The sequence below is a fragment of the Neodiprion virginianus genome, chromosome 3, assembly GCF_021901495.1.
Source record: "Neodiprion virginianus isolate iyNeoVirg1 chromosome 3, iyNeoVirg1.1, whole genome shotgun sequence".
NCBI classification, from domain to species: domain Eukaryota; kingdom Metazoa; phylum Arthropoda; class Insecta; order Hymenoptera; family Diprionidae; genus Neodiprion; species Neodiprion virginianus.
The window spans coordinates 16767039-16779972 of NC_060879.1; the positions used below are offsets into that span (position 1 = coordinate 16767039).

At 41.1% G+C, this 12934-nt stretch overlaps 1 protein-coding gene across 9 annotated transcripts in view; it reads left to right on the top strand.

Annotated features, from left to right (window-relative positions):
• The window catches only part of LOC124300714 (DNA-directed RNA polymerase, mitochondrial), a 136234-nt gene that overhangs the window by 6204 nt on the left and 117096 nt on the right, over positions 1-12934 (top strand). For all 9 annotated transcript variants that reach the window (XR_006907302.1, XR_006907303.1, XR_006907300.1 and 6 more), the window contains exon 2: positions 722-838. Coding sequence is in view for 2 of the 9 variants with exons in the window: in XM_046755031.1 (XP_046610987.1) it covers positions 722-838 (117 nt within the window). In the remaining 7 variants the exon portion in view is untranslated. The remainder of the gene's footprint in view (positions 1-721; positions 839-12934) is intronic.

Sequence of the window (12934 nt, forward strand, 5' to 3'; positions counted from 1 at the left end):
TTCGTCAGAGATCTTCTGTTTTATCTAGATTTCGGCCTAAACTACAATATTTTTTAATAAGAAAACAAATTTTATTTTATCTTTGAACGGACTCTAATTTTTTTCGATCCAAGGAAATTTCTTTAGGGTTGGCGACGCTGCTACTTACAATTAGATCGAAAAGTGAGGGTAAGCAGGTACTCGATCAATATGTATCGCACAAGGCTAAACTTGCTCTTTTTTGGCGCATATATTCAAACTAGATTTTTGATCATTCATATTTAACAATTTTCTTCCGCAGCTATCACGTCTTCTCAGTTGTTCATTGTGGAATGCTCAATTGTTTACAATAATTCTTGTAGTTAATTTTACAGACTTTTAACCCATTATTCATATTTCTACCTAACATCAAAGTGATACTCAAAAATGCTGTCTTTAAAGTTTTCTTTCTTTAAGTAGTCAACCCATTCTGAAATTTTTTCTTTTAATTTTTAAAGAAATCTAAAAATGTGCATAACGTATGTCCTGGGTATTCTGAAGGAATACAGGCATTTCTGTTACCCTCGGTAGACAGGCAGCGAAATCGCAGTGTTCGTTAGCTTGGTTCAGAGACTTACATACACAAGTGGCATTTAATAGCTGATCATCCGTAAAGGTTGAAATCGGTGGTGATCATTCGAAAACGTAGTCTACTAAACTTGAAATGCTACATATGTAAAACATTTGAATATTTTTTGGACAGATTTCAGAAATGGTTCTCTTCATCGTCGAACGACAAGTACAAATACGGCAACTGCGGATAAAACAACGCCAAAGAAGATTAAACATAAGAAGAAAAAGTATGCAGAGCTCCTGGAAGGTAAGTTTCCTATTGGACCTTCATTCCTATTCATAGCCTTTTCTGAATTAATAATTTTATCACTACTATGAAAATTTGTTATGACTTCAAAAATTTCCACTCGTCAAGCCAAAGAAACGTTTCAAAAGAACCATGTGTTTAAATGATAGTGAAGTTTGTAACACTTGTGTAACGATGTATTTTTGGGAAACATTATTATTTTGCTACACTGAAGTAAAAAATACTCATAATTTGCTAACTTGTCTGCTTTAAAATATTTCTGAATCTGTGAATAATGATTTTTCTTCAATATTTCGTTATTTTAACCTTGCGAACTTCAACGTTATGTTTTGAACCATTCTCGTTGAAAAACGCCGCTCATGATAAAAGAACTTATCGAAATCAAAAAGAAATGAAGAATTGATTAATTAATAATCATAAAATGATAGTGTTGTTTGACTGGATAAACCTTTTCAGTTTCTTAATGAGTACGTTAAGGGGGGAGACCCAGTTGGAACGCCCCAAAAAAAGGCTTTGTTTCCGAATTTTTTTTTGGCCAAACGACAAAATAATTTATAACAACAGTTTTTTCATATGAAAGATGTATATTTAAAGTACACATTACAATTGTTTCAAAGTCAAATATTTAAAAATAAGCCGGTAGAAGGCAATGGACGAGACGTCTGCAAAAAAAGGGTATTGCGGTGATCACTCTCGCGCTATAATGGATCATCTGAATCCAACAAAAGAGGGGGGGATCTTTAGTTAATGATATGATGCTCCACATGAACGAATGGTTTCGAAAAATTTCAATTTTTCAGAAAATAGCGGACGTTGAAAGTCAAAAGTGTTGTTTTGACCAAAACTTCACTCACATTTTTGGCTATAAAAAAAAATAATTGTCCAGAAAAAAAAATCCTTCGTTCATACAAAGGACAAGTATGTATATAATAAGTGAGACAAATTTCAAACCGATCGGTAAAGTCGTTCTCGAGTTACAGTGATCATCGACGTCGAAAACATGGTTTCGAGAAAAACGCGTTTAAAGTCTTGAGTACGATTTGCATGCAGATATAAAAATTTATTTTGTGACTTTCATTGAATCGTCTATTTCTGGGCCATATACTGCGCATTCCTCCGCTTTGTTAGCTGCATCTGCAGCAATTTTTCGTTGACGACGAGCTACCCTTGCCTCTCGAGTATTTTCGAGGGAGCGCCGGTTAGCTTTGTCAGACACGGCGCCCCTCAAATTTATATATCTTCGCGAATAACGGTCCAATTTGCATGTAATTATTCGGAAAATACTCTTGAAATATTGTACTTTTAGAAAATGGAAAAAAAATCGATTTTTTCAAAATGCTTACTGGGTCTCCCCCCTTAAATCATGAAAACGATATCATCAAATTGTTATTGTGTATATTTACATTTATAAAATGGCTGTTGAGTTGAAAATTAGCAGTTTAAATTACAATTAAATTAGCTGTCTTGTTGTTTTATGGTAATAAGGAAAAAATCGTTGTAATAAACAAAGAAATGCGACAAATATTAGCGATATATATGACGGTTTTTACCTTTCATCACCTTTGTGATGTAAGAAAAGTATTGGTTTCGGTCTAAAATCACTTTTTCTAATTTCGCCGAATCTTTACGTTTTCGAACCTCTAGAATCCGAAAAACAAGTTTTTAGAGAAATGTCCGTGTGTCTGTCGGTCTATCGGTCTGTTCGCCAAGCTCCCGCGACGATTTCGGAAATGTAAGATGAAAAAGTCTGAATCTTACAAGCTTTTACAACCAAATGATGGGCATGAAAAATTCTCACGTCACATGTAATTTGAACTTGCGATTCTACAGACAATGAATCGATTCTCAATGTTTCACCGAAAAACCTATACTTTTTCCTCTTTATTACTTTTTCTGAATAAAGGATCATATTGCTTTGATTTTATTTATTAATTAAAAAAAAAATTATAACTTTTGTTTTTCATGAAAATAATATAAAAGTATATTATGCGTCTAGGGAAGGAAGAGGGCGTTTTTTGTCGAGCGCTGATCGCGTCCTCGACTCACAACTCGTTCTGCGAATATCGTGCGAAACAAGAAATACTTCCTTCCCATGGTGCATACGATATTTTCTACGACAAATGTATTGAAAACGAGTGAAAACGCATGTTTGAAATTACGAATTACATATTGTTAGGTTATGCTAGGTAGCGAACTCGGAGCGAATAGAATATGGAGAATTCAATAGTATAGGTAGGAAAGTTTGAAAATGCAACCAAAAGGGTCCAGGAAGCGAAGCCCTCGGTGGAGGGCTTAGGGGGGCTCCGCAAAAAAAAAAAAAAAAAAAATTAAACATCCATCAGTGTTTCTTTTATTTTCCACTGATGCAGATGAACGCGAGGTTAGAATGTGTGCGAGGCCCAGCACTTTTGAAAATAATAATTATAAATATTGTGCTGAGTTATGTTAGACTTGTGCTTACTTGTGCCGTGGATCCGCCTCTCCTAACTTCAACGGTTTATCAAAAAATCGAGAAAATTGATAATTTGATAAGCCCAGCACTTGTGCTGTACCCTGTGTATCCGAAAAAATTATAAAAAATCGGAACGTACCGGAAAAATGCTGAAAAAAATATAAGAAAAAACGAAATAATCAGCACCCAGCCAAGCACTTTCAAAATTTCACAATTGTTACGATCGTGCTGATCATGCTGAGTTGTGCTGAATTTGTGCTAACTAGTTATGTACTCAGAATTGAAGTACGTGATTCTTGCACGAGTACAATTTGCTGGCCGAGCGAAGCGAGGGTAACAAAAACACGAGTGCGAGGGTCGTGTACTCGCACGCGTATTGTGTACTATTTTTTGTAACACCTGTAATGGGAAGTTCGAGAAAATTGTAAACGTAGTTACAGCAGACGTGATGGTAGTCACGATTTATCATGTCCAATTTACGTTTGATTTGCTCAGGTTAGTGTGCGGGAATAAACATTATCACATAGTTTTTCAACATTACCTAACAGTTTTGGAACTGTTGTGGAATCTGTCGACTTGCGTATCATAGCGCGCACCCTTTATTTTGCGCGATGTCGAACTTCCCATGCAGTTGTTACAAAAAAAAATTTCAAACTTTTTTTTGTCTCTATCATACATGTTAGTTCTCCAGAGCTCAGATTTTGTTCCCACACTCTCACAGCTATCTCATATCCTGCATGCTCTTCTGATTATTATCTCACTACTTCGGGTCCCATACCAAGTTAGTAGAATGCTCCCTTTACTGCTGAATTTACTTCAAGAAGTCGGTTTTTTCAGAATAAGAGTATGGTATGTTTATCACGGTTTACTAAATTTCAGACATTCCTAAAGGTTCGAAGTAACGATTTGTTCTAAGCATGTTTGGTTATAGTAACATTAGTTAGGTAACTTCATCTAGCCAACCAACTTATTGTTAGTCAACCTCTTATATCCTTTCGTCCATATACGCACTCTCAAGTCATCTTTTATTCGACCAACATCTAAATTCATCTCTCGTTCCGAATCTAAACTGATCTCTTGCCTTTTTCCTTCTACAATTAATTCCTCCACATCTTCTCATTGTATTCTTCAGATCTTTCACAATCAATCAATTATCTCAATAATTATTCAACTCCTCAATATTAGTTCCCTTCATTTCTCTTATCTTTCCTACGTATGCGTGGTCGACAGGTTACGAACCGAATATAGGCTGTAATACCATCACGGCTGCATCTACATATTATATATACTGCAACGTACCGGTTACACGACATACTCGTATACGTAAACGAATACACGCATGATAGATCAACATAGCAGAACCAACCTAACATGAGCGGGATAACTTCTACACACGACGAGGCGACAACACAGGAATAATAGACCGAGTATACCGTGAGTAGATATACAAGGCCGGTTCTGGATAGAAACACCTTCTTTACCGACCAAGCCGACCAGTCCGCCTATACATATATGTAAGGAAAATCGTGCTCATCGAGCGGGGATCGATAACCGCATTACCGAGCGCACTCCGTGAATCCTCAGGCGTTCGAGCGGTCCCCGTGGATCCTCGATCGTTCGACCGAGAATCCTGGCGTGTGTCTGGTTTCGAGAGCTTCCGGAAGGTTCGAGAAGATTCTCACGGCGACGTTGAATTTGAGACAAACAATTCTCGGAATCGTCCGACGAAAACAATACTCGGAATCGTCCGACGGTGAGCGGCATGCGGTCAAAGGATTTCGGTGCGACGTTGAATTTGAGACAAACAATTCTCGGAATCGTCCGACGAGTTTCGACTTGACGGCGAGCGGCCTGCGGACAACGGATTGCGGTGCGACGTTGAATTCTGGAAGGTTCTGAAATAAACTCTTAACTAGCGGGACAGAGGTTCTGAATAAACGGTTGTTATTGACGATGCAAAATATTTTATTGAAAAAAACAACTCAAGATTACAGTTTTACATGAAATTCGTAATGCTAATGTATGAGTGTTCTTACTCAACGGTATCGCACCCATGCTTTAGGCAATGAGAATGAATAACTGTTCGAGGAGATACCGATTGTCTTTTGTGTTTGAGTAAAAAATTTCGCAGTAACAATACGATTTGGGCTGCACAGTTTGGACGTAATATAGCGTGATGCGTACAGTTTGAATTCGTGTCCGACATTTTATTCAACTTCTGCAACGACGGACAACCCAAATCCATCATTTCAACGACTTCAACTTTTTTACCCAGAAATTTCTGCAGCCAACTTTTCTTCTCCAAACCTTTTACGTAAACTGTTGAAGCCTCACGCAGCGACATACATTCGATGGTGAAGTCGAGCTTCTCGAAAGGTAAATCACCACCTTCCCAGGATAGTCCATGATAATTCCGTGACAGCCACAAATTTTCGCTTTTGAACGGAGCGAGTAAACAATTCCAATCGTACGGAGGTTCGAAGAGAAAAATTGACGGGTTGGTCTCTTCGTCGAGTGACACAACTGCCAACTCTTTTGGTGTAAAACCGGGACCCGGTCTTCTGAATCCTTGTACGTCGACTATGAACTCCATCGTGAAAAAAATACTGAATCGATTGTCACAACGTTCAAGGTTTTTATACCAATTTTCTCACCCCACCACTCAGCGGGTTATATTCAATTATACGATCATGTAAAATCAAGCAGTAGGCAGATGTACCGGTAGGAAAGTTATTCTTCACCTCAAATTCGATACGAATATCTACCGGTCCAGATTTCAGAGCCTCGTTTTGTTTCGAACAGTCGATGAAAATCAAAGGTTCGTACTGTAGAAATTCGCTCTTCGTCAACAGAGGCTCGGGTTCTTTGCCGTAATAGGTGGCTTGAAAGTTTGCGTACATCTCGTACAGTAATGCAAAGCGATTGTGACTCATGTCCAAGTTCAGGTTACCGTACGGATAATACTCGGAATTCAAGAAGAGCTTGACGTCAGTAATGTTACAGTGATCAAGATGACTGGCATTTTTGCCGGCTTTGTTTTTTCGATTCGTTTGAAAACCGAGCATGACAAATCGCGGTTTTTCCAAATGGGTGGACGTTTTCACAGTCCAAACGTGTTTCGTGGTTGCCGGTAGCAAAGGATATTCGTACAACTCCCAACTGCGGAAGCTCATGGAGACTGGTGTATCTTTCTCAATGAAATTCAACAGTGCGATTTTTCGTTGATCCGAGAGCTTCACGTAGGGTACTAACCATTCCACCTGATCGATCACGATTCTAAAGTCTTCGTCTTGATTTTGAACGATGGCATTCAAATCACTTTTTGATCTTGTAAGAATCAGCTCGTGTTTCGCGTTAACGACGATCTTGCGATAGTCTTCAGCGAAGCCCAATATCATGCACAAGGGAATAACTACGTCAAAGTTACCATCGGCATCAGTTAATTTTTTCGTTTCCTGAACATCGAGCCATCCAGCATTTTCCATAAGCCAACTTTGACCAGGGTTGAGCGAAGCGAAACCTTTCAGCAGGCTGGTCAGACCAACTTTTTTACATTTATCAATCTCTACGGCGTTGAGTTCGTACCGTACATCTTCGAACAAATGGCAGATGGCGTTATTGACCAAAGTTGTGATCGCTGCTGCGGTGCCGTCCGATTTGAGCAATTTTTCAGAGATATGCAGCGAACTCTTGCTCGGTAATACGCATAAATCCTGATGCTGAACGGTGATGCGAATCTCATCGCTGTTGTTGAAAGTTGACGATGCGTACGGTTTGTGTGCGTGTATTTCTTGGTGTGCGATTGATTCGTCAAAGACGACAGGTGTTTGAATGCTCAAGATTTCCTCCTCCATGGTACGTAGCATACAACGAAACAGCAGAATCGCAGTTTTATTTGTCGGAAATTCCTTTTCCAAAAGGTGTCAGCTTTAGACCCAGAGCTATCAGGAACTCCACGTTTCGACGTGTTAGCGGTTCGGGAATCGATCGATGACTGACTTGATCGGGACATGCTGACTTACTGATATAACACTTTTTGGCCAATCTGTTATATACAATACCCATCTTTTATTGCGATTTGATGTGCAGTCTCACAGTTATAACTTCTCCGCGAAAATTAACCAGATCACCGTCAAGACCATAGATCACGTACAGCTTCGGTTAGTCGATCAAGACGGAGATCTGGTTAATTTTCGCGGAGAAGTTATAACTGTGAGACTGCACATCAAATCGCAATAAAAGATGGGTATTGTATATAACAGATTGGCCAAAAAGTGTTATATCAGTAAGTCAGCATGTCCCGATCAAGTCAGTCATCGATCGATTCCCGAACCGCTAACACGTCGAAACGTGGAGTTCCTGATAGCTCTGGGTCTAAAGCTGACACCTTTTGGAAAAGGAATTTCCGACAAATAAAACTGCGATTCTGCTGTTTCGTTGTATGCTACGTACCATGGAGGAGGAAATCTTGAGCATTCAAACACCTGTCGTCTTTGACGAATCAATCGCACACCAAGAAATACACGCACACAAACCGTACGCATCGTCAACTTTCAACAACAGCGATGAGATTCGCATCACCGTTCAGCATCAGGATTTATGCGTATTACCGAGCAAGAGTTCGCTGCATATCTCTGAAAAATTGCTCAAATCGGACGGCACCGCAGCAGCGATCACAACTTTGGTCAATAACGCCATCTGCCATTTGTTCGAAGATGTACGGTACGAACTCAACGCCGTAGAGATTGATAAATGTAAAAAAGTTGGTCTGACCAGCCTGCTGAAAGGTTTCGCTTCGCTCAACCCTGGTCAAAGTTGGCTTATGGAAAATGCTGGATGGCTCGATGTTCAGGAAACGAAAAAATTAACTGATGCCGATGGTAACTTTGACGTAGTTATTCCCTTGTGCATGATATTGGGCTTCGCTGAAGACTATCGCAAGATCGTCGTTAACGCGAAACACGAGCTGATTCTTACAAGATCAAAAAGTGATTTGAATGCCATCGTTCAAAATCAAGACGAAGACTTTAGAATCGTGATCGATCAGGTGGAATGGTTAGTACCCTACGTGAAGCTCTCGGATCAACGAAAAATCGCACTGTTGAATTTCATTGAGAAAGATACACCAGTCTCCATGAGCTTCCGCAGTTGGGAGTTGTACGAATATCCTTTGCTACCGGCAACCACGAAACACGTTTGGACTGTGAAAACGTCCACCCATTTGGAAAAACCGCGATTTGTCATGCTCGGTTTTCAAACGAATCGAAAAAACAAAGCCGGCAAAAATGCCAGTCATCTTGATCACTGTAACATTACTGACGTCAAGCTCTTCTTGAATTCCGAGTATTATCCGTACGGTAACCTGAACTTGGACATGAGTCACAATCGCTTTGCATTACTGTACGAGATGTACGCAAACTTTCAAGCCACCTATTACGGCAAAGAACCCGAGCCTCTGTTGACGAAGAGCGAATTTCTACAGTACGAACCTTTGATTTTCATCGACTGTTCGAAACAAAACGAGGCTCTGAAATCTGGACCGGTAGATATTCGTATCGAATTTGAGGTGAAGAATAACTTTCCTACCGGTACATCTGCCTACTGCTTGATTTTACATGATCGTATAATTGAATATAACCCGCTGAGTGGTGGGGTGAGAAAATTGGTATAAAAACCTTGAACGTTGTGACAATCGATTCAGTATTTTTTTCACGATGGAGTTCATAGTCGACGTACAAGGATTCAGAAGACCGGGTCCCGGTTTTACACCAAAAGAGTTGGCAGTTGTGTCACTCGACGAAGAGACCAACCCGTCAATTTTTCTCTTCGAACCTCCGTACGATTGGAATTGTTTACTCGCTCCGTTCAAAAGCGAAAATTTGTGGCTGTCACGGAATTATCATGGACTATCCTGGGAAGGTGGTGATTTACCTTTCGAGAAGCTCGACTTCACCATCGAATGTATGTCGCTGCGTGAGGCTTCAACAGTTTACGTAAAAGGTTTGGAGAAGAAAAGTTGGCTGCAGAAATTTCTGGGTAAAAAAGTTGAAGTCGTTGAAATGATGGATTTGGGTTGTCCGTCGTTGCAGAAGTTGAATAAAATGTCGGACACGAATTCAAACTGTACGCATCACGCTATATTACGTCCAAACTGTGCAGCCCAAATCGTATTGTTACTGCGAAATTTTTTACTCAAACACAAAAGACAATCGGTATCTCCTCGAACAGTTATTCATTCTCATTGCCTAAAGCATGGGTGCGATACCGTTGAGTAAGAACACTCATACATTAGCATTACGAATTTCATGTAAAACTGTAATCTTGAGTTGTTTTTTTCAATAAAATATTTTGCATCGTCAATAACAACCGTTTATTCAGAACCTCTGTCCCGCTAGTTAAGAGTTTATTTCAGAACCTTCCAGAATTCAACGTCGCACCGCAATCCGTTGTCCGCAGGCCGCTCGCCGTCAAGTCGAAACTCGTCGGACGATTCCGAGAATTGTTTGTCTCAAATTCAACGTCGCACCGAAATCCTTTGACCGCATGCCGCTCACCGTCGGACGATTCCGAGTATTGTTTTCGTCGGACGATTCCGAGAATTGTTTGTCTCAAATTCAACGTCGCCGTGAGAATCTTCTCGAACCTTCCGGAAGCTCTCGAAACCAGACACACGCCAGGATTCTCGGTCGAACGATCGAGGATCCACGGGGACCGCTCGAACGCCTGAGGATTCACGGAGTGCGCTCGGTAATGCGGTTATCGATCCCCGCTCGATGAGCACGATTTTCCTTACATATATGTATAGGCGGACTGGTCGGCTTGGTCGGTAAAGAAGGTGTTTCTATCCAGAACCGGCCTTGTATATCTACTACCGTGTGTCCATGAGGAAAGTGCGCATAAGGTATGCGCGTGCGTCAAGTCGTTCAAATTTTATTGACTGATAGTTACCGCTTGATTGAGCAGCCGACGCGATACCAATCGCGACTGTCAGAAAATGTCCCTAGGACCCCCCACTACCTGTGGGCTCTGACCATTTTCTGAGAGTTGCTATTGGTATTGCGTCGGCTGCTCAATCAGGCGTTAACTGTTAGTCAGTAAAATTCGAACGACTTGACGCACGCGCATAAGGTGCGCACTTTCCTCATGGACACACGGTATAAGGACCACGCTGAGCAGCACCGATCAGCAGTGTTCCAGTAAAGACCGGACCTGGCTCAATAGACGGACGTTAGGAGCAGTGTCGAGCATAGCGCCGCCTGACTCATTGTCAGATATAGTTGCAAGAGTAGAGCAGCCGAGGTAAAGCACCCGCCTGACTCAAGAGGAGGAGAATAGTATACACGATAATTTCGAGTCAAAGCGACTAAATTCATCAATAGATTAAAAAAAGCGGGAAAAAAGGCAATAATAAATAAGCCAGGACAGCTTCACGTTTGAACCAAATTTATTTTTATGTTATTTCTCTTTTGTATCACTTTTTGTTAGTCAAAACAACGCCATATTATTTTGTAGAATGTATAATTATTATTCGTCGTACATTCGGCGCGTTATAAACTCGGAAAAATAATAGAATCTCGGATAGTTATGGATTCAGCTACGGTGACATCATTGTGTGTGCGTGTGCGTGCGTGCGTGCGGGCGTGGGCGTGTGTGTGTGTGTGTGTGTGTGTGTGTGTGTTTTTTTTTTTTTTTTTAATATAGAGGTTTGGAAAATACTTTTACGTATCATCAGGCTAAGTGTTTCGTCCGGTATGTTGGACTCAAGATATTAATACCGACTAAAACCGTCATCTGTCTCTGGCCTCTCAATCCCCGCGGAAACCGCCGTTAGGCATTACTTCACAGGGAGAGGATCTAGCTCTCGCTCTTTCTTCTAATTGTTGAAGTCATTGCTTCTATTTTCTAGGCATAACTGTTTTGGCTCTCTCTTTCCGTGGAGCGCAGGTCTTTGAGCACTTCCGTCACAAATGCGCTGGTCGCATTCCAGGCGTCCTTCGATGTAAGCATCGCACTTACTAATGTCTCAGGTTGAATTCACTGTTCGAGGACAGGTCCCAAGTCATCTCGCAGCATAGTGAAACAGGAGCACACAAAAAACACGTGCTGCGCGTCTTCAGGGACTCCTGGACAGGTCGGACACTCCGGAAAATCATCGTGCTTAAAGCAGTGAAGATATGCTCGAAAGCAGCCGTATTCTGACAACATCTGCGTTAGATAGTCGTTGACCTCACCGTGATTCCGGTTCAGCCAAGCGTCGATCCTTGGAATGAGACGGTGCGTCCACCTACCGTTTATTGCGGCATCCCCCTGCGAATGCCATCGAGCGATGTTATGTTGCCGTTCTTTTGTTCTTAGTTCATCAGGGCTCAGTGTAGTTGACCCCCTTCGTTGGTAAAGGGTCCGTCTTTCCTCCGCTAGGACTTTAATAGGCAGAGCTCCAGCAATAACGCACACCGCATCCTCAAAAACTGTGCGGAAAGCACTGGCGACTCTCAGAGCACTCAAGCGATGTATTGGTGCTGCTTTCCTTCACGATTCTTGGGTTCCTAAGGCATCCGCCCAAACAGGTATCCCATAGGTCAGCACTGATGTGATCACTGATGACAGCAATAACCTCTTACTCTGTTGAAGATATAAATTTGAAAAACTGGTAAATTCGAAAAATTTACGACGGAGCCAGGAATCGAACCTGGTATCTAGCGATGCTTTACCGGAGCCTTACTCCACTAGACCACCTAGCCGCCCTGACTCTGATGTCGTTAATTCCTCTCACCACCAGTTAGTTCAAATTTGTTTTCTTGTGCTGTTGTATGTGTGAATAGAAAGTGTTCTTCCTCTAGAGCACAACTGTAAGAATGTCTGTAAGTGTGTTTACATTTTGGAATCTTACGCTTCTGATGCGAAGTCCGTAAGACAGTCAATGACCGTCTAATAATTGAAATGCGGATATGCATTATCATTAATCACGAGGACTTTTCATTGTTGAAGACATAAATTTGAAAAACTGGTAAATTCGAAAAATTAACGACGGAGCCAGGAATCGAACCTGGTATCTAGCGATGCTTTACCGGAGCCTTACTCCACTAGACCACTTAGCCGCCCTGACTCTGATGTCGTTAATTCCTCTCATCACCAGTTAGTTCAAATTTGTTTTCTTGTGCTGTTGTATGTGTGAATAGAAAGTGTTCTTCCTCTAGAGCACAACTGTAAGAATGTCTGTAAGTGTGTTTACATTTTGGAATCTTACGCTTCTGATGCGAAGCCCGTAAGACAGTCAATGACCGTCTAATAATTGAAATGCGGATATGCATTATCATTAATCACGAGGACTTTTCATCGTTGAAGATATAAATTTGAAAAACTGGTAAATTCGAAAAATTAACGACGGAGCCAGGAATCGAACCTGGTATCTAGCGATGCTTTACCGGAGCCTTACTCCACTAGACCACCTAGCCGCCCTGACTCTGATGTCGTTAATTCCTCTCACCACCAGTTAGTTCAAATTTGTTTTCTTGTGCTGTTGTATGTGTGAATAGAAAGTGTTCTTCCTCTAGAGCACAACTGTAAGAATGTCTGTAAGTGTGTTTACATTTTGGAATCTTACTAGACGGTCATTGACTGTCTTACGGGCTTCGCATCAGAAG